Consider the following 22,634-nt stretch of genomic DNA (forward strand, 5'->3'; position numbering starts at 1 on the left):
AATGTGGTCCTCCCCGGGAGGACTGGGAGCCCGCAAACGAAGCAGGACCGTGGCCGAACACACGAGTCCCCAAGAGCGTCAGACCCAGCTCCCAGCAGCTGCGTGGGGAGTGGCAGGTTCAGCCTCGGCTCACTGGGCAGCTGGGATGCCCACCGTGGTGCCGCGTTTGCTCTGTGTGTACGAAGAGCTGAGGGAGGCCGGTGTGCCTGCTGCCCACGTCTGGCCAGAGACTCCTGCTTCATTCCAGCCCCGCTCTGTGATGCAGAGAAAGGTGTGGAGGAGTCCGAATCTGATTCCTGGTAGAGAAAGCAGCCCCAGCCTTGCCACTGAAACAGGAGACTGAGCTGACCAGCGCTCACAGAGAAACTGGCCTTGCTTTCCATCCTTCGTTCTGTGGAGAAGACAGCTGGCCCTCGCCGGCCTGTCGACCTTAGTCCGTGATTGTCATCAGCTGTTCTGTGGGTGGCCGCCACACCTTTCCCAGCCCATGCTCCTCAGTCACCAAGGTCTTGGGGACCCACACGCACTAGGCACAGTCCCTGTCTCCAAGGAGCTCGTGCTCCAGCCCCCACTCGTGATGCGTCCTTTCCCCGAAGTGGAGATGCTTCCTTCTCCCCAGGCACGTCCCGAGATGCGGGCAGCCTCCCTCCTTGTTGCTGGCCTTTCCTGTGGGGCCTCACAGATGAGCGTGTGGGCGGTCACCACGGGCGAGTGCCCGGCTCCAGCCCCAGGACTTTGCCAGGCCCTCTGTCCTCTGCATCGGACAGTTCCTTTAACTACAGAGAAACCCGCTGCGCCTGGTGCCCTTCAGAACCGAGAGTGCAGAATTGCAGCTTTCCCAGTCCTCCGGACCAAGGCCAGGGACAAGCACGTGTGCACTGGGCAGGCTTGTTGACAGGCTCAGCCAGAAGTAAAGAGTGTTCCTTCCACAGCAAGACTGGCCAAGCCTTGAGCTGGGTGCTGGGGAGAGAGCTCTGTGAGCCACAGGCGGTGGCTGGGACCCACTGAACCGTCTGGGATGAGCACTGCGAGGGGACAGGTTGCTCAGAGGACGTCTCCCGAGGGGCCGAGCTGATCTGAGAGGTCGGGGACAAGGCAGGGCCCTCTGTGAGCCGGGAAGCAACCCCCCCCACCTCCCCACCCTTCAGTGAGAAGACTCAAGCCCTCGACCCGACCCGCATGTTTGCTGGTGAAAGAAATAGAAGCCCCGCCCTCTCTGCTGGCGGGGGCTCCGTATAGCCAAGGTGTTTATAGAATCGGATACCGGTCCTGGGGGCAAGGAGTGGGTGACCGCAGCCCTCCTGTGCAGGGCCCGCGCGGATGGCCCTGGCTCCTGCCGTGTGGTCGACGTGAAGGGTTAGCATAAAGTTGGCTCTGAGGCTTTCCCCCCGGCCCTTGAGGCCGACTGAGGTCTAGGAAGTTCTACATCCGGATTTGGGTTGGGGGCCTAGCCCGCCTCCGTGGGCCAGCAGGACCGCAGGGCCTCGGCACCCAACTCTTCTATCCAGAGTGCAGGGCCCACGCCGGGGCCAGAGGGGCTTTTTCCATCCCTTCTTGGTGGTCCCGGAGCTCAAGGTGCCAGCACGCACTTCCACGTACAAGCTGTGGGCGCTCTCGGTGCTCACTAGCCCGGCCCCCACGGTCCATGAGATGCGGGCACGCCCGTGTGGGGGAGCACGGGACCCTCAGCACGGCCCTCCCCCAGCTTGCCTCAGACAGACCTTCGCCCTCGGAGTCGTTTGCAGGGCGCGGCCCATCTCCTGGAGCCCAGAGCTTGGAAACAACTGTCTGCGGTGTCCTCACGGCCTCCTCACGCCTACACCCCTGCCCCCTGTGAAACAAAGCTTCTCTCAATCTGGGGAGGCGCGTGACGTCCAGCCCGAGGCCGGGCTGTGCCTGGGGCTCTGCCCTCACCTGAAATCTGTGGCCGCCTCTGCCCTTGGCTTCCCCGGGGCTCTTCCTAGGCAGAGAGCTGAGCTGTTTCAGAGACAGGAGGCTGTGACCGCAGGCTGCCGGGCTCCCCGGGAAAGCTGAGAGAAGAGATGCTCCTGTGGAGAAGGGGCCAGAGGGGCTCTGCACTCCAAGTCCCCGTTGTGCTTCCTGAAGAGTTGTGCACGTCCTCGAAATGTCACCCCGGAGGTTGGGTTCCTCCTCCAGACGGGACGTTAGCTCCCTGTGGCAGAGGCAGCCCAGCAGAGCCTGTCCCTGGTTGCAAGGACGGCATCTGAGACACTGAGCAGAAGCCACTCTCTTCATGTCCTCCTCAGCCGGCAGGGAGACGGCACGTGTCCAGGCTGACAGGGTCCACGCCATCGCTGGGGACGGACGCCCTGGAGGCTCTGTGCCGTGCCCTGGGTGAGAGGGGTGCCTGGGAGAGGCGGCCGCGGGCCTCGGTTCTAGAATGCTTGGGACCCGTCGTGGGGATCTGCCACCCAAAGGAGCGTCATTAATCCAGACTGCCACTCCGGAATCTTTGGCCCCTCCGACAGTGGTTGGCCTGAGATTTATTTTTGCATATTTGATCATCACTGGGGTCCTGCCAAATACATGAAGAGCGTAGATAGAATTCTAGATAAGTGGTTAAGGTGCCAGGAAGACAGCCCGTCCTCAAGGCCCTGGGGCACCGTTTGCATACAGGCGATGGGCACCCTGTCATCTTACGAGCTGAGTAAAGCGGGGGCTGCGAGAACCCCTCGCACAGAGATCTCGGATCTCCTTCGGCTATACTTCTCACCCTGAGACGGGATAACAAGCGGTTTTCTTTTAAATAAACCGGAATTTATCTTCTCCTACCTCAGACTGGCTGTGTTTTGTTCGGCCCCCTTTTAGCCGACCTGGGTCGCTGATGCCGTGAAACGTTCTAAGACTCTGTGAGACGCTGCAAACTACGTGACGTGTTTCCATAAGAGGTCATTCTCAAAAGCGCACCTGAGATGACATTAACGTGCATATGTTCTGTCTGTTTGAACACTGCCTCCGGGGGATCCGGGCTCTGAGGGGATATGGGTGGAGACGGCCGCTGGGACTAGGAGGGAGCAGACTTCCGTGGGGACACCCTCCCACACGCGGAATGAGTGTCCCCCTCGCCACGGGCCCGCCACCTCCCTCCCTCGCCTGGCAGGGCATGCCCGGCATCAACAGACACTTGTCCCGTCCAGACAGGCAGTGTCGAAGTGCCCCTGGAACCTAGGAAGGATAAAATTGTCTCCCCTAGCGTTTTCTTCCCCGAACACCGTCCGAGTCTGTCAGCTGGAGCCGGCCCTGAAGCCCACGCGACCCGAGTCCACCCGTCCCACCCCAGTTCACGCCCAGGGAGCGAGCAAACCCATCCAAGACCCTGGTGGGGCTGAAGTCCAGGGAAACGTGTGCTTACTCGCTGTTTATCTTATGCCGTCACTTTCCACCACCCCCCCCCCCCACCCCGTCCCTTAAGAGAATCAACCAGCACCGATAAACTAATCCTCTTTGTTGTTGTTCCTTTTATACACACGTATGTACGCTTTGGGCCTAACTAGTAACCTGTAACTATGGAAACGGAGGCTGCCAGCACAGCTGTGAGGACACAGACACGGGCCCCATGTGTGGCTGCCACCAGAAGTACGCCCTCCACTCAGACGGTCGGACGTGCATCGGTAAGTAAGTGTGCCCGGCACTGGCACCCGTGCGCCCCCCCCCCCGCCCCCCCCCCCAGGGTGCACCGTGTGGCCCTGCCGTTGGCCAGCACCCCACCGCGGCCCGGTTCCCAGGAAGTGAGCCTGAGGGAGCAAGAAAAGGAGCACCCAGGTCCCCACCGAGGGGGCCGGCAGACGCCCCCGAGGGAAGCCTTCTGTAGAGACTTACCCAGGGCCATCCAGCCACCCAGGACCAAGCACCTCCGCTCCGTGTCACTGTGGGCTCTCTGCGGGTCCTCCTCCTCAACAGGGGGGTGGCCTGTGGGGAGGAGGAAGGTGTGTGCGCCCGAGGAGGGGACCTTCTGTCTTTAAAGCGCAGGGGTTTCCCTCCTGATACGGGGACGCACAGCACATACGCCTAACCTGCATCTTGGCCCCACTGGCGACGTGAGCTGCCCGCCACAGTCTAGAAAGCCAAGGGGTTTGCTCAGAAAGCGGCTCTAAGTCTTCATCGTCTACACCAGGGGAGACGGACGGAAGAATCCCGGGGTAGGGCGGGGGGGACTCTGGGTGTTTTTAACTGCTTCCACTCCTGAGCTAACGGAGCTCTCGCTGGACTTCTCCCAACTAGAGTCCCTTCTTGTCAGCACTGCCCCTTCTGTCACCTCACCTGTCGTCACATGGAGTCCCCTTCCCCCCAGTCCTTAATTCCAAGAGGAAGCTAGAATATCTGGGGTTGCCTCCTGCCGTAATCAGTAGTCGCTTCTTTCCCACCCAAAAATAACAGCACATCTTCCAGCTGAGAAAAAGAAGAATTCAAAGTTGGCACCCACCCAACTTTGTTCATCCTCTGCTTTCTTTCCCTCCAACGTCAGCCACCCTTAGAAGCCCACGGTCGGTGGTCACGTCTATTCTTTTTAAGGGCGGGAGCGGGGGGCATCTCTTCATACTGACTCTGAAGATATTCCTGAAGGGACTCTCCAGTAACACACAAGGGGTGGCCAGCAGGCAGAGCCGGGGAGCCAGAGTTTGCTGCCGCCTTCTGTCCCCGCGACTGCTCCCTCGTCCTGTGAGGGGCCGAGCGGGGGCGTCAGGGCCGGGGCCGGCCCCCAGCGTCTCAGCCTGGTCCCGGCTGTCTCCCAGGGGCTGCTACCTGCGTGGTTCTCCCTTCCTCTGTGTGGTCTCCTCTCAGACGGCCGTTTTGGTTTCATCTTATCTCATTCCTCCTGCTTTTCTGGTGATGGTCCCTGATTGCCTGTCTTGTCTGATAACCGACGTTCATTAAGCATTTTCAGAGCCAAAAGCCAAACCGAACAAAACAACCAAAAAACGAAAAAAAAAAAATTTTTTTTTTTTTTTCAAAGCAAAACCTGGTCTCAGACTAGTGTCTCTATTGCAGCCTGATCCCATCTAGAACCCCCTCTCCCGCCTCTCTCCCTGTCTCCACTGTCCTGCCGGGGGGGCCCCCCAGGGCCCCCCAGCCCCTTCCTGTCTGTCTGCTGGGTCGCCCCCCCGTTTGTGTCTGCAGCGCAGCGGCCCCCGCCGGCCACGGGACCAGCGCACTCAGCCGCCGGCCAGACACCCACCCAGCCTCGTCTCACGCATCTTGTCTCTGTCCACCTGCCTCGTCGTTCCTCATTTTTTTACCTTTTAGCGTCTGCTGCATGTCAAGGCCCCTGCCTAACTCTCCTCTCTGATGTAACCTCCCTCGCCCCCTCTTTCCCTCCCCTCCCCTTAGCGGTCCTCCTCCTCCAGACCCAGCTCCTGGGCCATCGCTCCCCGCAGGCCAGGAGAACCACCCGTGTGCCTCCGCTCACCGCCGCGCAGACTCCCCCCCTCGGGAGCCCGTGTCCCCACACACCTCCGGCCGAGCCGAGGACCTCCTGGCCACTAACCTCACGTGCGCCTCCACGGGCAGCATCGGGGCACAGCGTCTTGCCCGACGGCCAGGATGCTGCCGGCCGGCCCGCCTCTCTCTCCGCACGCTCCTGAGATGACTGGCCCCTCTCGCGGCCCCTGTCAAGCACTTGAATGTCTCGCTCTAGTCCTCTATAGACAAGCAGGCAACCAGCGCTGCCCCAATCGAGCCCCTGTTCTGTCTGTCTGTCTGTCTGTCCGTCGGACCGGGTCCATCACTGTGCGTGTGTTTGTTCTCCCGGGTGTTTTGTTCTTAACTTTGCATGAGTGTCTGACGCACGTCCGTGCCCTCGAGACGGGGCGTCTGCTGTGCAGGCACAGCCATCACCGGACCTCGCGGCCCTGTCCCTTTGTCCTGTGCCTCGTCCTGTGCCTGCCCGTCCAGCCTGAGCCGGGGTGTCTGCAGTCACATGTGTCTGCCCGAGCGCTGAGGCCGTGCTGTCTGCTTCCGCGGCCCCCGGCGGCTGGGTCCGTCCACTCTGACCTCAAGCCGCCTGCTCTGTCTGTTGGCAGATGGGCCCCGCGTCCCGTCTGTGCCCTCGTGTGGTCGCCCCGCCCCCGCCCCCACCCCCGTTCCGCACCCCCCCCCCCCCCCCCCCCCCCGCACCCTGCCGCCTCCTCGCCCCTGCCCTGACCACGCCCTTGGAGGTTCCCGGGATCGGCCCCTCGGCGCAGACGCCGCGCCGGCCCGGCACGCCGTGTTGGCTGTGTGTGCGCCACGCCGGGAGGCTGACTGTCTTGGGCCGCGGGAAGTGGGCTCTCATTAACCAGCGGCTCCGTGTTTGTCCCTTACTTGTGTTTTAGAGAAGGATGAGGCTGCAATTGAGCGCTCTCAGTTCAATGCCACGTCAGTAGCTGATGTGGACAAGCGGGTGAAACGGCGGCTCCTCATGGGTAACACTTTTCTTCCACTTCCTTTGTTGTACTTGCACCCTTGTCCGTGTGCGTGCGCGTGCGTGCGTGCTGCGGTGTGGGGCCGGGAGTGCGTGCTGGCGTGCGGGGTGTGCGTGCGTGGGGGGGGCCCCCCCGGCGTGTGCCCGCGCGTGCCGTGTCCGAGCGGGGGGGAGGGGGCTCCACTCCAGATGTGAACTCGCTTTTCCCTCGTTAAAGGTTTTGCCCTTCACCAAACACGTGTATCTCTCTGTGTGTTTGTAGCAAAGAACCCAGAGCCAGTGTCTGGGGGCCTCTGCGGGTAAGGAGACCCCTCTACCCACCGTAAATGCCCACATTGGCTGTCGGGAGCCCCGAGGTCAGCAAAGCGACACTGAGACACAGAAGCAAAGGAGGGCATTAGGGCAGAGCAGCGATTCAGGCAGCACAGTGCCTCTCGGTCTCCTTGCCAAGGAGGGAAGCCACGCTCAGGGCGAAAAAGACCCATCTAGATTCGGGGCCAGGGGATCTCCGGGGCCTGCTTGATAGTTGGGAAATCTGCTACCCAGAGAGGAGAGGACCGTTAAGGTCAAAGCAAGACTCACTCGGCCCCTTCCGGCCCCAAGGCTCCTGACTCTGTGAACGACCCAGCCTGAGGTGGGCATACGGGGACAGCCCTGGCCCATTTTGTGCTGGTCCTGCTTCAGGCCCCCGCTTGTCTTGAGGGGGCAGGTGTGATGGCGGCGGCGCTCCAGACACTGGCCCCGGGCTGGACCCAGATTCTAGGGAGGCTCGCCCGGAAACGGCTGGCACTGCCCAGGGTGGCCTGGGCGGCCTGCTGGTGTGGCTGACCCTGAGCAGGGGAGGGGGGAGGAGGAGGAGGAGGAGGACCCGGCTGGCTGCTCGTCCATCGAGCTCAGGCTGCGGAAGCACGGGGCAAGTCTGCCCCTCATTCATCCATCCCCCTGCCCTCAGCTCTCCAGTTCTGCACTTGCTGGCCCCTGAGCGGTGCCAGCTGCCCGGGCCTCTGGAGCACAACCGTAGGGTCGCTTGGGACTGTCACACCCTTCCTTGTGGCACACCAGCCTGGGGCGCTGTGGGTCAGGTGGTACGTTTCCTATGTCCCAGAGGAGGAAACTGAAGTTCGTGGGGTCCTCTGGCTTGCCCGCAGTCACATACTACCCTTCGCAGCTGAGCTTAGCCCGAAGGTCACGGCTGTGTGGGCCATCCTAAGCGTCAGGGTCCCGGGGCCGTGGAAGTCAGAGCCTCGGGGTCCCGGAGAGGTCACCTAGTTTCATGGTCCTCATACGGACCTCAGAAGAGTCCAGGCATCTAGGAAGAAGGGAAACGTAAATGGGGCCACGGGAGGGATGGGGCCTTTCGTGCTGGGAACTAGGCTTGAGGGCCCCCTCCCTGGTGGAGCTTCGAGGAGCAGAGGAGAGCGGGGCTGACAGTGTTCTGTGAAGCCTGAAGTCCATGCCGGGCAGGACAGGCGTCGCCCTGCTTCTCAAACAAGAACGCTAGGGTCCAGGGGGTCTGGAGGATTCGCCTCTGGTCACACGGGCAGACAGGACTTCTGTCTGGAAGTCCCCTCTCCACAAGCTCTCTGGACGGGACTGTCATGTTGACTTGGGCTGTCTGGGCTGGCCTGGGAAGGGCTGGAAATGGCCACGGGGCGGGCTTGAAGGCCCCAGCGAGCAGGCGTGCCCACGACTCTCCAGGACCCAGAGCTAAGTAACCATCCTTGGGGGTTCCATGAAAGGCGCCGTCTAGAGCGCTGGTGAGCCCCTCCCTCGAGAGCCCATAATGCTTAGCACCTGTCTCCTCTGAGAGCAGCCCATGTGGGACAGACTTGGGATCCTACTGAACTTCAGGCTCTAATTAGCAGCACTTGGCGAGGACAGCTGCTCCCAGGCTGTGTGAACGGAGGCACGACAATGGAGAACGAGGGAGGTCGCCAGCCCCGTTGTCCCCTGAGCTGGTCAGAGCATGCCTGGGGCATCACATTCAGAGCCCAGCCCTGTGTGGAAAGAGCCGCGTAGACCGTGAAGGGAACCAGAGTTGGATGGGCATCGTTGGCCGGTGTGACGGAGCCTGTGGCTGGTGGGCACGTGAGCCCTCTCTGGGGTCCTTGGAGGGGATGCGGTAGAACAGGCAGAGGGAAGGACCTTGTTCTGTGGCCCAGGAGCAGATGAGGGAGGCAAGACACTGAAGGGTTTGAGGGCAAGGTAGGACCCTGGGCCACCCAGCTCCAGAGTCTGCCCCCCTTGACCCGGATCCTCCTGAGAGGGCAGAGACTAGCGAGGAAGGGCAGAGCCGGAATGCCCTGGAACCGTCTGCTATGAACGGTGCCCATTATAGTCACGGTACAGGCTTCCGCCAGAGCAGGGCACGCGTGCTGCAGTCCCCCGGTGGCTGAGATGCCAGTGACCTTCCTGTGTCAACAGGGCTCATTTTTAGGGGGGTAGGATAAGACTGAGCTCAGGGTGGTGCTTGGCGGCCCCGTGAGGCCCCGTGAGCATGCGCCACCCCGGCCCTGTCCGTGGTGCCCCACGTCAACGACAGACTGGTTCTGCAGCCTTGGGGTGACACCCCCTTCTCCGTGCCACAGAGAGGGTGATGGTCTGTCACAGAACAGCCTGGGGCCATTCAGGGCTACAGAGCCCTGCCCCACCCTTAGGGTCCCGGCTGCACCCAGCCGTTGCTGTCTGTAGTTACCCCCAGTCACCGAGCACAGGCGAAGAGCAGGGGCGGTTACATTTCCTTTCAAGAGGCTCCAAATACGTAAGAGATTTTCTGTTGACATTAAAATCAATTGAAATATTTGGGCTTGAGGGTTGGAGTGATAAATTTCAAATATCTGGCCGACTTGTGCGAAGCCCCTGAACACCCCGCTAAGTTTGCCAGGGGCCCCTGGGGCCCCACTCACAGCAAGACTGATGAGGCGCTGTTTTGTTGTTCGTGTCAGCCCGGGTCTTCGGTCAGTCCCTTCCCCACAGTGTACGTGGGTTGGATGCCGTGTTAGCTTCCTATTGCTGCGAACAAGCTACCGCAATCTTAGGTCTCTTAAAACAGCACAATTCGTTGTCTCCCGCGGGCCAGAGACCAGACTCAGGACTCACCGGGCTAAAATCAAGGTGTCAGCAAGGGCTGCATTTTTTTTCTGGAAGCTCTAGAAACTTCTAGAACCACCCACATTTCTTGATTTTTGGCCACTTCCTCCATCTTCAAAGCCGGTAGCATTGCATCTCCCTGACCTTGCTCCCGTCTCTTTCTCTGACCTCTCTCCTCCACTTTTAAGGAAACTTGTGACCACATCGGGCCCACCCAGATGATCCAGGACAAGCTCCCATCTCAGGGGCCTTAATTTAATCGCATCTGCAGAGTCGCCTCTGCCATGCAGGGTCATGGGGAATTAAGGACGTTTCAGGGAGCTGTTATTATACTGACCGCAGGGGGTTCACGCTTGGGCTCGGAGGAACCTCCCGGGATGTCTGGCTGCTGTGAGCTCCAGAGGCAGAGCCCACGTCTGCCCTCTTTACTGGTTTATCCCAGGGCCACCGGGGCCACCATTCTCCCGGCACAAGCCCGGGGCTGGCAGCACGAGATGCATTGCACGGTGCAGGAAGCCCCGCCCCCGCCCCTGCAGGTGGGCTTAGAGCCCCCGCCGCCCGCCCCCCACCACGGTGAGCGCCCACCGCTCCTTCCGGCAGCCTCAGTGCCCTTCAGCCCACTCCCTCTGCTGACTCCCGCTCCTCACCAGTGAGTCTTCCCGCAGCCCTGAGGCAGACGTCCCCACTTTGCAGATGGAGGTGAGGCCCCACAAAGGGAATACTCACATTCCTCCTCCCCAGCTCCCGGCCCCTCTGCCCACCCAGGGGCCGCCCGCCTGCCACCTCTTTTGTGCGGCCACCACCTCCCAGGCTTCACCAACCTCCCAGGCCACCTCCCCCCACACCCACCTGGCTGGCATCCGTCACCTCCCGGAAGCCACCCTCTGCCTGTCCCTCAGGCCTGCACCTGCAGCTTCCTGCTCTAGTGGGCCCTGTCACCCACCATTCTTTACCCAGGTGCCATCTTAGAGAGTTCCGCCTGACAGAGGCTCGTCCAGACCTAACTGGTCCTTCCTTGCCACCCCCATCTCCACTCCTTGCCCCTCCTCCACCAGCACCCTATTTTGTCATAAGCCTGGGACTCCCTGACGTGTAGCAGATGCCAAGACTCTGCCAGCTCTGATGGCCCCTGGGGGCACAGCGTGGGGCCTTGCCCAGAGCGGGAGCACAGGGTAGGCTGGTTGGCCGAGAGCATGAATGAAGGCTTCCTGGAGGAGGGGACCAGGGTTGAGTGGGACCTCACTGCTCGCTGTTCACACAGGCAGGTGTCCAGCTGGGAGAGAAAGGGCAGACCCGGATCCTGAATCCTGGGCAAGGCTGGCAGTGGGGAGGGGCTCAGGCAGATGTGAGGCAAGGGAGGTGATGACACAGGGCAGGTTCCTGACCCAGAGGGGAGACTGAGGCTTAGAGGGGTGTGACTCACCCCCAGCCTCCCAGTAGGTCAGGCAGAACCAGAGTTCCTGGTGCCCGGGCCCTGCATTTGCAAGGACCAAGCCTGGCTGGGGGGAGCGTGCCCGCCCCCACCCTGCAGAGGCCCAGGGCACTCGCCCTCAAGTCCCTGGGCTGCCTTTGGAGCCTGAGGCCTTGCAACCTTCCCCCTCTCTCCGGGCCCCACGTGAAATCTGAATCTGGTTCTAGCCGGTCTGTAGGCCCGTCTCCTAAAGTATAAAAACTGTGAGAGACGATCCTTCTGGGGGCACAGCTAACACAAGACCTCTCCTGCATGCCCCTGTCTCAGCCCCCAGAATGAGGGTAGGGGCGAAGGCAGGGTACAGGGGAGCTGGGGACATTCTCCCTCCCAACTACAGGTGTGGGTACAGGTCAGTGTGGGCAAGCCGTGGCCCAGGCTCTGGGGGCGGGTTCTGTGAGGGAAGACCACAGATGGGGCGGGGGGCGGAGAGAACCTGGCAGGAAACGTGGGCCCAGGCCCAGTTGTTGGGCTTCAGACCCTGCGGTAGACGGGGGTTTTGCAGACACGGCGTGCGGCAGAGAATCCTAAAGCGTGAAGCCGGCGTGTGGCGGTGTGGACGCGGCACGGGCCAGAGCGTGTTCGTGAAACTGGAGGTCAGAGGGGGGTGGGGTCTAGCGTGTGGGGAGCTCCGAATGGTGTCACAAAGAGAGTGACGTGGTCAGACCGCCAGGTGGGATGACCCCTGAGGACTGAGGGAGACCGTCGTCCTCCGCTGGCAGAGGTGGCCGGGCTCAGGGAGGTGAGGGTTAAGCCAGGGTCCCTTGGCTTTTCAGGGGCAGGTGTTTTGTGGCTTCCCTGGGGGAATCCATGCTTGGACCAGAGGGCTGGGCGTGGGGTGAGGGGCAATGAACTGGGCATTGGAACGCCCGGCCTGCCCCGCTGCTCCTCACTCTGCTCCATCCCACCGGTGGCCGGGCACACTTGACCCCCGCACACTCCTGGGCCTCAACGCTCCCTGCCCGCAGCCCCTCGCTGTCCTGCCTTAACCCTTCCCTAGTTTTCTTGGCCCCTCAGGATTTGGTGCAAGTGGGTCCCAGAGCCCTTTGGGATGTGACCTCAACTCCCCCCCCAACACCTAATGGCCCAGTTCCTGAGGTTTTTGCCAGTCGACGTGGCTCCCCTGCCCTGCCACACTCAGGAGGGCCCTGGAGGGGCGATACTGATTGTCCGTGGTGGCCGTAGATGGAAGGCACCCCAAAGAGCTCAGGGCGTCTTTATTTTACCAGTACGATCTTTTGTTCAGCCACGCTCTCCAGAGGAGCCCCAGCGGGGAGAAACAAGTGAAACTACCCCGGGGCCCCAGCCGCCTCCCCCCTCCCCTGCGCCCCTCCTGCCCCAGCCACCTTGCTGCCCCACCTTCCCTTGCTGCTCCCCCTGGCCTCGCTCGGGGCTTCCCGGGCCGGCACCAACCAGGAGCAGGCCCGGTGGCGGCTGCAGGCCGGCTGACCACCGACCAAGGAACAGCCAGAGCTCAGGGCTTCCTGCATATTTCCAGGTCTGTCCCAAGGAGGGGTCGGGGGGGTCACGCTGCTCAGCTGGGCCGTGTCTCTGTCTTAAGGACCACGCGTTCTTGATTAGGGTTCTGCTAACGGTGACTCTTTCCAGTTCGTCGTCCTGGCCCGGGCTCTGGAGCCAGACCCGGGCTGCATCCTGGCGACCCAGTGACTGGGGTCACCTCACGTCTCTGAGCCTTAGCGTTCTCTTTTGCAAGGAGGGGGTCGTAGTCTCTGCTCTGAAGCGGCTTGGATGAGGTGCTTGATGTGGAGCACCTGGCCCACATGGGGCACAGGGCAGCCGCCCGGCTGCATCCGGTCTTTCCACCCTCTCCTCCCCAGGCCCTCGGCACTGTACTAGGGCACCTGGAATGCCGGGCCCAGGCCGTGAGGCGAGAGGCCTCGGGCCTGCCGGACCTCGGTCGGGTCACGGGCGGTGATGCCATAAGAAAGGGGGCCGGAAGAGCCAGCGGGGTGAACAGGCGCCTTTCAGAGGCCAGCCAGGCCCCTGCCGTCTAGAGCCCTCCCTGAGGTCCACCCAGCTCACAGGCCAGAGCTCCGGAGCGGGAGGGCGGGCTCCGTGTGCCGGCTGCACCAGCCCCAGGAAGTCCCGGGCTCGGAGGGGGAGTGCCAGACGTTGGTGTGCGGGTGCCGGGCGGCGCCTCCCTCAGCCCAGGGCCGTGCTCGGACCGGGCTGTCCCTGAGTCCCGGCAGCCATCAGGAATCTGCAACAAGGCTCCCCTCTGCCGGGCAGCCTCTGGGCTGAGACTTTGTGTACGTAGACACGTAGATGTTCCCAGCAATTGCCAGGGCGCCCTTCGTGGTACAGGTGAGACCAAGGCGCGGGGGTGAGCGGCCGAGGAGCCCCCTAACCTCCCACAGCCCCTCCAGGGAAAGGCGGGCAGGTGACACACAGCCGGAGGGCCTTAGCTGCTGGCGGGTGTTCTGGAAGAAGGGTGTGACCCCCAAACCTCCACGGCCACACGTGGTTGGAAGGGTCACCAGCCGGGCCTTCGGGAGCCCTCCGTAGAACCACCCCCTCCCCGCTGAGGACTGCCTCAAACAAGAGGGTGCGTGTGAGCCCCCCTTGATCTGCCCTTAGCACCCCTCCCCTTAGGAAGCAGAGTAAAGGCGGGAGTCAGAGGCCAGGGTAAAGGCTTGCCGTGGCTCTGCCCCTGCCCCCGGCATTAATTTAAAACCTCAGTTGGAGAAACTTCCCCAAGGTCTGCTCATCTCACTCTTGGTCGGCCTCTTCCCTGCCGTCAGCCCCCACCCCCATTGCCACAGACTGCCGGGCACCGTCCCTCAGGTCCGGAAGGGCTCTGCGCTCCGAGCACCGGAGTGGAAACCCCACCCACCAGGCAGGCCCGTGAGAGGGTGTGGTCCCTGAGATCATGCACCTGCCCAGTGTCTCCAGAGGACAGTGTCACGGACACTTACTCGCAGCAAACTGCCCTGAGCCGGGACGGGGCCCAGGTGGATGGAGCCCGTGGGGTGATGCGGGCCTGAGGGCCTGGTCGTTCCACGCAGCCTGGCCAGAGCCCGCACAGGGCCCGGGGCAGGGAGGGGGGGACGTCCCACAGTCGCCCGCCTGTGTGCGACAAGGGCAGAGTCCAGAACCCACTCAGGCTGCCTCAGGGCTGGCCGGCTCTTTGAAAATCATGGGCCAAAGGGTCCGCTGGCCTCAGAGGTGACAGAGCAGTGCTGGGTGCTAAGCGGGGCTTCCGAGGTTCCCTCCCACTTCCCCTCAAACCCCGGCTTGGGGCCCCTTCCCTGAAGGGCCTGCAGTCCCGGCCTCCACAACTGCCCCGCCCCCGGCTCCACACGCCCCCTTCCCCCACAGCCCCCATATCACACTGCCACCAGCGTGTCCCCCAGGGCCCAGCTCAGAGACCGGGGTGCTCCTGGGGTGGGATCATCCGGCACCCGGCCCTCACGGGGCGGCTCCGCACGTGGGTAAGACCACCCTCCGCAAACCGCTCCCGGGAGCCGGCAGAGCGGGGCTTCCGGGCAGAGGTGAGGAGGCAGTGTGGTAAGGAGCAGGGGCGGCAGGCGGCAGAGGGGACGTCCCCTACTCCCCCCGGTCCCTGCCAAGGGGCTGGGGAAGCGGCTTCTGCTGTCGGCCTGAGGCCTGACTCTTCTCACTTGCCCGAGGGACTTCACGAAGGTGACCAACCTCACTGTGCCAGCACAGTGAGGGACATCGGCCTGCTGACGATGCCCACGACGGGCCACGGGCCCGCCTGGAGGTCAGTAGTCTGCTCGAAGACACGGGCAGTGAAGGAGAGCCGGGCCAGTGTTTAAGAGTTCTCTTATCCCAAAGTGACGGGAGCCATGGAAGGCTCAGGAATCAGCTGAGGGAAGAGAGATCAAAGGCCAGACAGTCCACAGCTGGGCTGGGAGAGCCAGTGGCTAGCCCCTCTTCCCAGCTGGCTTCAGTTGACCTTAGTGGCAAACGAGCAGGGGGACCAGCCCTGACTAGACAGGTGCTCCCGCCACCAGGGTAAGGGCCTTAAAGGGACAGACCCTGGGCTGACAGGGTCTCCGTGGGTCACTGGGCCACCAGATCGGAGCCTCCGGGGCGGGGCCTGACACCTGCACTGTAGACGAGCCTGTGATTCCAGGCCCACCACAGGGGAGAAGCCCCGAGACGGGAGCATCCGTGGCCTAACGTCCCACGGCGCATCGGGAACTAAGCGTGGCATTCGGGCCTCTGGACTCACGTCCGGTTCTCATCAGGGCACGCCACCTCGGCCCCACCCTGTGCTACAGTGCCCAGCGCTGTTCGGTGATGCCCCCCTTGGCCTGAGACGCCCCCCTGCCTTCTGAGCCAGGTGAAGCCACTCCCCCTGCAGTCAGCCCACGTGGGCGCCCGCCTCGCCCAGGGCCCGTGACGCAGGCTGGTGCCGCTGGACGCGGGTCCTCCCCCGCCGTCAGGCTCATCTCAGGCGCCCTCCCCCTGCCAGGCCCAGCATGGGGCCGAGGCTCGGTCTCTCCGCTTCATCCCATTCCTCCAGAGGCTTGTTCTTTCCTCTGGTCATTCGGCAGAAATCAGTCCCGCACCGGGCTTGGGGTCACCCTGACACAGCCCTGCCTGGGGAGCGAGCGGTCCCTGGGGGAGACCGCCACCCAAACCGAGGCCAGGGCCTGGGAGAGCCAGCAGGGCTCAGGAGAGCTTGGAGGGGCCTCCTGGGTCGTGAGGGGCACGCGAGCCGGGGCCAAGGGCTGAGGCCTGATGGGGTGGGGGGCGGCGGTGGGCCCGGACTCCTGTGAGAAGAGCAGGAGTCTGTCTCCCCCGATAAACCGTTAACCCCTGAGGCCTGGTTCGTGCCAAGGAGCCCTTCCCAAACCGGTGGTCAGAGCAGTGAGCCCATCTGCCGCCCCCCTAGGCTGAGGCCTCCACAAGACCAGGGACTGTCTGAGGCGCATGTGCCCCACACAGAGCAGGAGCTCAGGAAATAGTTGTCAGCCAAGTCAGCAACCGACTGGGTGCTAAGACCCCTCACAGGAGGTCGTAAGAGGTGGCGCTGAGAGTGAGCGTGTGGTCGACCCACTCTGGGCCCCCAAGAAACGCTTTGTGCTCACAAAGCACCATGACATCCACATCTGTCCGGGCCCCGTACGAACTCCATGGTCAACGCCATCACCTCCACTTCGCACGTCAGGAAGCCTGAGCTCCAGGAGTGAGGGGGCTTGCCCCAGGCCCTGCTTTCGGAAGGGCCTCCCCCCCATTGGTTGAGTGCTCTGTTGTCTGTCTTGAAATGTTTAATTTTTGAACAAGGGCCCTTCATTTTAATTTTGCCCTGGGTCTCATAATGGGAGGTTCCCTCTGCCTGGACAAGCTGTTTAACTTCCTGGAGCCTCAGTTTCTCTTCCTGCAAAAGAGGCCAGCCTCTGGGGCTGCTGTGAGGCCAGCAGATGTTAGCGGAGGAGAAGATCCTCTGTTGGCTGTAGAGGGCTGTGCCCCGGGAGGGTCTCTCCTCGTCTCTCCAGGGCGAGAGGAGAGGCCTTGGGAAAGACCCAGTAGCTGTCTTGGAGAGGCGGGTTCCGGGAGAGACTGGAGGGCTCACGGGGTCCTTCCCAGAGTAAGGCAGAGGTCTGGAGGAGAGGGACCCTTGCGAGGCCGTAATTGTCACAAAGGAAGACACTGGTGGCCTGGCCCAGAATGGCAGCAGTAAGGGCAGGGGCTGGAATCAGATGTTAAAGAAGTGGCAAGACCAGGCCTGGGGGCCCCAGGCGAGGGGGCAGATGGGTGGGGGTAGGATGCAGAGAACACTGGAACAGGAGGGATGTGGAAAGTATAGTACCTGCTCGGCTGTGTGGGGTCCTGGGCCGGGGCTGGAGGTTTCAGGCCGTCAGGTGGGTTGGAGTCAGACCCAGCAGGGCCCAGCAGCTCGGCCACTCACCGGCCACACAGCCCCGGGCAGATTCCTCTCCAGGGAGGTGGAGGGGGCAGGAGAGCCTTACCTTGCTGCTAAGAGCCCGGGGCACACGAGGCTTGGAAGGCTGAGTTGGGTCCGGAGCAGGTGACCCGCCATAACCAGGTGCTATGGGATGAGGAGGTCTGGACCCAGGATAGCCCCTGAGGGCCTTTCTTGGGGGCCCAGAGCTCCTTGCTCAGGACCTGAGTCTAGACACCACACCTCATCTAGAGCAACATAAGAGATTAAAAGTGTACCCAGAGCAGGGGAGAGGCCAGAGAGTGGGTGACCCTCCAAGCTGACCCCAGCCTCCTCCCGGCCTCTGCCCGCCCAGTGGGTCCCAAGGCCCCAGCGCTCTGGAAGGCCAAGATTCCGAGCCCCATCGGGGCCTCCGGAGGTGGGGAGGGCCCACGGGAGCCTGCCTGGTCAGGTCCATTTCTCAGGGACACAGCCCCCAGTGCCCCCACCTCACCCCACCCCCACTGCCACGGGGAGCCCCAGGCGCCATCACGGTCACAAGTGAGGTCCCGGCTGTGCCCACCCCCCCCCCCCCCCGGCTCTCCAAGGCCTGGGCGTTAATTACCTGCACCTGGAGAGCAGACAGGTCCTCCAGCCCCTCTCTAGAGAGGGCTGTCCCACATGAAAGGCCGAAAAGGCACCTGAGGGTTGCGCTTTGATTTGGGGCTGGGAGGCCTCTCTGGTTAGAACCCCAGGAGGGGAAACTGACGCTTGTTAAGCAACTCCCCCCACCGCGGGGACCCAGACCAGTGGCTGTGAAGTGGGGAGTTTGTCTGAACTTCACCGCAGCTCTCTCGGGAGGGAAGGCTTGCCGGGCGAGGGTGCCGAGGGCCAACCCGAGGGGTAGCCTTCTTCCGTCACTCGGTGAGTGACACCCTGGCCCGCGCACCTCCACTGCCCCAGTTAACAGTCGGGTTAAGAGCAGGCCACGTGCGGGTCAGAGCGTGGCTGGTGCTGACGGAGGCCAGCCTGGTGCAGGGAAGGGCAGGGGGGCCTTTCTGTGCCTGAGGCTGGGGAGGCTCTGCGTGGAGGTGGTCTTTGAGCTGGGCCTTGGGACCTGAGCAGGCCGGAGGCCTCTGAGCCCCTGGGCCGGCACACCAAGCTTCGGGGCTGGGGTTTGTGGAGACCCTCAGAAAGACAGACCAGGAGGAGTCGGGGGCCGGGACGCTTGCCTTTCAGTAGTAGTCACAGCTCCTCCCATCACGGGGAAGGCATTAGCCTTGAGAAGAAGGGCCGGTGGTCCCCTGCCACCGGTGGCCCCTGTGTCCGGGACATTCCGGACAAGGCCCGCCACGGCCCCCGCAGAATCTGCACACTCACACGGAAGGGAAAGCCGGATGTCCGCCTCTCACTGCCCTGCCCACCCCCACACACAGAGTTGAAGTTCAAAGGGAAGGCATCAGAGTTTGGTATAATCAGCAGCAGGGACTCCTGGCTGTCGGGGTATGTATTCAGTCATCACTCCCGCAGGAATGCAGACACCACAGAAGGACAGACGGAATAAACCAGTTGGGGGGGGCTTCAGGGAAAAAAGCCCCCAGGGCCAGGTGCGCAGAGGAAGCCAAGGTAGACAGGCGGGGGGGGTTCGGGTTATAAAAGATGGGGCCCTCGGCTCCTCAGTTCCCAACGTGGAAGGGAAGAGGGGAAGTCCACTCAGGCACGGTTCCCACAAGATCAAAGCACGCAGATGCTCAGAAAGAGCTCAGAGGCCTTAGGAACGGTCCCCTCCGTGTGCGGGCCACCTGTACCCTGGTGACCCATCTCTGCCAGCCCCTTCTCCAGGCCTGGGGAGGATCACTCTCACCACACGACGGGTTGGATGACCTGGGGCTCTGCCCCAGCCACTCCAGGCCCTTTGAATTTGCAAAGGAAGGAAAAAAAAAAAAAAAGCACTAGACAAGTTTCAAGTGGACAAAAACCAGATGCCTTTGGCTTATGGCTCAATGAGAACAGATGTTGAGCTGAGTGCCTCATGAAGGTGATGGATGGTGTGCAGGCTCGGGGAACCACCCCCTGGGAACCCCACGGCCAGGGTCACAAGCCAGTCCACACTGAGACCTGTTCCGGAGCCCCAGGGACTGCCAGTCCCCGGGTTTGGAGTCTGAGTCCAGGCAGGACAAGGGTTTAGGAATCCGGCGCTGGGCAGTTAAGTACCAGCCAAGCTGATCTCAGCAATGGCTCCACGTGGCAGTGTTGATCCTGTTGTGGGGTTGGGGGAGACCTTTACACAAGCACAGCCCTCTGTCGTGTGTAGACGGTTTCCCATCCATCATCATCGAAGTGGGTCCTCACCAGCAATCCCACGGAAACGGTGTCATTCTCCCATTTTACAGATGGGGAGCCCAAGGCTCAGGGAAGCCCACAGCTAGAGGGCATCAGCCAGAACTCAAATTCAGGTCTCCTCTCTCAGGAGGTCCCCCCCCCCCCCATGAATGGAGAAAGGCGATGGTGGCTTCCGTCCCAGGAGACTGAGCACCTCTGTCTCTTTTCCCCTCTCCCAGAGACGTGTGCAGTAAACAACGGAGGCTGTGACCGGACCTGCAGGGACACAGCCACTGGCGTGCGATGCAGCTGCCCGGTGGGATTCACGCTGCAACCGGATGGGAAGACGTGCAAAGGTCAGCACAAAGCCACGGCGGCACGGGTACCCCCCTGCGCTTGCCACTCAGGCAGGGACGGGGCCGCGCGCTCGGGTCCGGTGTGTGGCCACGGGTGACTGCAAGGGCAGGGGTCAGCGGTCCCCGAGGCTTCTGCTGGAGAGGCCGAGAAGGGGGAGGGTCGGTACCAGTGCCCCCCAGCAGGGTTCAAGAGAACGCTGCATCGGTAGGGTCCTGAGCAAAACAGCGGCGCTCTACGATCCGAGAGACCAGCTGTGCGCTGTGCTGTGCTGGGCGAGCAGCGTCTTCACTGCGGGGCCTCTTAGGCCCACAGTGATACATCGTGGTCCCCCCAACAGACACACACCCGGGGTGAGAGCTGTGGCCGTCCCTTCCCCTCCCCTTCGCGGGAGCACCTGGCAGAGCTGGGGCATCGGCACGACCCGGGGAGGTTTGGGGAGGACAGGTCTCCTTGTACAGAGACGGGATTGTCTTCTTGTCACCGTTGGAAACAAGAGAACGCTGCGTGTTCTTGTGGCTGGAGGAGTGAAATTGTGGGGGCTCTCGGGACTAGGGGTGCAGAAGGACCTCCGTTTGCAGTTAGAGATGAGGTTCCAGGAGGATGAGAGTCTTGCGGGAATGGACCGCTCTCCCAGCCGCTGGACATGACAGCAGGTGGAGCTTGCTCGGCTCTTCCCCCTCTCGCTCCCTGATTCAACCCACAGGGTTCTGAGTGCCCCCGGAGGTGCTCGTGGTGTTAGGGGTCCGTCAGGACACAAGAAGCGAGAGCTGGCAGGTCCAGAGACTGAAAGGGCCTCCCTGCAGCTCTCGCAAAGGAGCCCCAAGCACCAGAGCCCCCTGCAGGGGAGGGAGAGCTCCCCTCAGCGCCGCTCACAAGGCCCCAAGCTGACCCTTCGGATCCCTGGGAGCGCTGGCCACCTGCCTCCCCGCCTTGCCAGGAAGCAGGCCTGGCTGGAAGGCAGCGGAAGGGCAGAGGAGTGTGAACTTCCAAAGCCCAGTGGGTGACAATACGGACAGCAGAGGCCTCTGGCGATTTTAAATAGTCCGAGCTGGGCTTTTCTCTTAAGCCTGTAAAACTAGACAGCATCTGACTCCTTCTGAGCTGCCTTGCGGGGAAGAACCGAGGGGTTATTGACAGAAGCAGAGGTCCTTCCACCTGTTTGTTTGAAAAGAAAGCCCTTCCGCAGCCCCCGCTCTGCCCGCTCGGTGCCCGCTTGTGACATGTGGACTCGATGTAGGGGGGACCGGCCAGGGCTCCCCGCAGTCCCGGCCGTCCTCACAGCCAGCGGCGCCACGGCAGGCCTGGCCCCGTGCCCTTTGAGCTGGGGCCGAAGAGGGTAAAGTCAGGCCGCTCCGCCTCCCGTTCTATCGAATGCAAAAGACAGCTTTTCAGCTTTTAAAATCACCGAGATGAACGTGTATTACAGACCGCTGGGTGCTGGATGGCGTACCGCCCGGCAGAAGACTGAGGACCGGAGCCTGCCCCGCACCCGGGCGGGGAGGGCGCGGGGAGAGGCGCTACCAGGCCGCGTTTCCAGCAGCACGGGGCGGCCGTGCAGAGGCCAAGGGCTTTAAGGCCCCAAAGACATCTTGTGCGCCCCGGTCTGTGAGATGCGGGGGAGGCCAGGCCAGATGCCGCGGGGCCTGTGTGCCGGGGAGGGCTCTGCCCTGTATCCCTTGAGCCTTGGCGACCCCCCCCAGACACCACCGAACAGGGCAGCACGGGCCCGGGGTTGCGTTTTGAGCTGGTCCCTGACCACCGCTTGGATGGGGCTCTGAGCGGGGTCTGGAGGAGCAGTGAGGCAGCTGCTGTCGTCACCCAGGCTGGAGACGACCCGGCTTGGACCAGGCGGAGGCAGCGGCGGTAAGCAGAGCAGTCCGGATGTTGTCGTACAAGTTGGCATTTCAGGATTGGCATGGGTCTAGAACTGCCCGATGTGATGAGCATCGTGACGTCTTCAACTCAGGGAACACTGGGGAACAAACGCTGACCTCCAGACCCCAGGATTTGGGGTCCCAGAGCCTCGTGCTCACAGCCCGAGTTCTCCGGGGCCACCGGTGAGGTGCAGGTCAGGGCGCGGGCACCTGGCAGGACCGGCCGGCTGGGAATCCCCGGCCCCGGGGCTTTGGCTCCTCGGTGGGCGTGCACGCCCTGACGTTGGCCCGGGCCCAGAAGGGGATATCAAAGGAGTGATTTCAAAGGTTTAGTATGTTCTGGAAGCCAAAAGCCATGGTGAAGCAAGACCCGTGACTAGAGGGTAAAGGTAACAGAGGTCTTGGAAAATCCAGAGCCGAAAGCCCTGAGCACACAGGGGTCACACGGGCATGTGGAGACCGGCATAGAAGAGGAGAGGGGAGGGGGTCCTGCCTGAAACGTGAGGGCTGTGGAGTTCTCTGAAGGATTTGCCCCCAGCTTTGTTTTCAACAGTGTGGGCACGGCAGGGGTCCAATCTCAAGGCCCCCTGTTTGGTGCTGCACCTGTTTGATATTGGGAAGGGGGGCACCTTGCTAATGGGCTCTTCTGAGAGGAGGGAGGTCTGGAGCCTCAACTCCCTGTGCTGGAGCCCGGATTTCCTCAGAGACACCAGGCCCTCCTCCCAACACCTTCCAGAACAGCCCGAAGAAGGCCCACCCACCACCTGTTTCCTCTTCTCCCTCACTCTGCCCAGCGAGCCCAGCCCAGCGGCTTGCCCTCCCCACGAGGCTGCTCTAGGGTGACACCAGCCCACTCCCACCCAAAAGCCCCCCACATGGCCCCTGGGTTTCCAGGCTGTGCCCCCTCCCACTGATGCTTGAACATTGCTGACACGGCTGAAAGTTCTACTTGATGGCCCAAGGCCCTCAAGAGCCCTGTTCTTAGCCACCGTAACTCATTCATTCGTCATTCATCAGCGAATACACTCTGTGCAGCCTCTTGCTGGGCCCTGGGGCTCCAGACGGGAGCCAGATTCCCCATCTGTGTCCTCAGGGCCCTCTCGCCGCCCCCCGCCGAGGCCAGGTCCCATGACAAGGGGACAGCCCACACTGATGAAGGGAACGTCAGCGAAGTCTTCCTAGAGAGGTGGTGGTTCCCAAGCTGCGGTGGGGGCTGCCCCGAGTGAG

General features: G+C 62.5%; 1 protein-coding gene across 3 annotated transcripts in view; it reads left to right on the forward strand.

Moving 5' to 3' along the window:
* SCUBE1 (signal peptide, CUB domain and EGF like domain containing 1) overlaps window positions 1-22,634 on the forward strand; it is a 136,198-nt gene that overhangs the window by 76,565 nt on the left and 36,999 nt on the right. For 2 of the 3 annotated variants that reach the window (XM_086712082.1, XM_086712084.1), the window contains 3 exons: window positions 3,516-3,632; window positions 6,333-6,422; window positions 19,416-19,532. In XM_086712082.1, coding sequence (XP_086568208.1) covers window positions 3,516-3,632; window positions 6,333-6,422; window positions 19,416-19,532 — 324 coding nt within the window. The remainder of the gene's footprint in view (window positions 1-3,515; window positions 3,633-6,332; window positions 6,423-19,415; window positions 19,533-22,634) is intronic. The other variant, XM_086712083.1, reaches the window with a different exon arrangement.

The sequence above is a fragment of the Puma concolor genome, chromosome B4, assembly GCF_028749965.1.
Source record: "Puma concolor isolate L17-30 chromosome B4, mPumCon1.1.hap2, whole genome shotgun sequence".
NCBI lineage: Eukaryota > Metazoa > Chordata > Mammalia > Carnivora > Felidae > Puma > Puma concolor.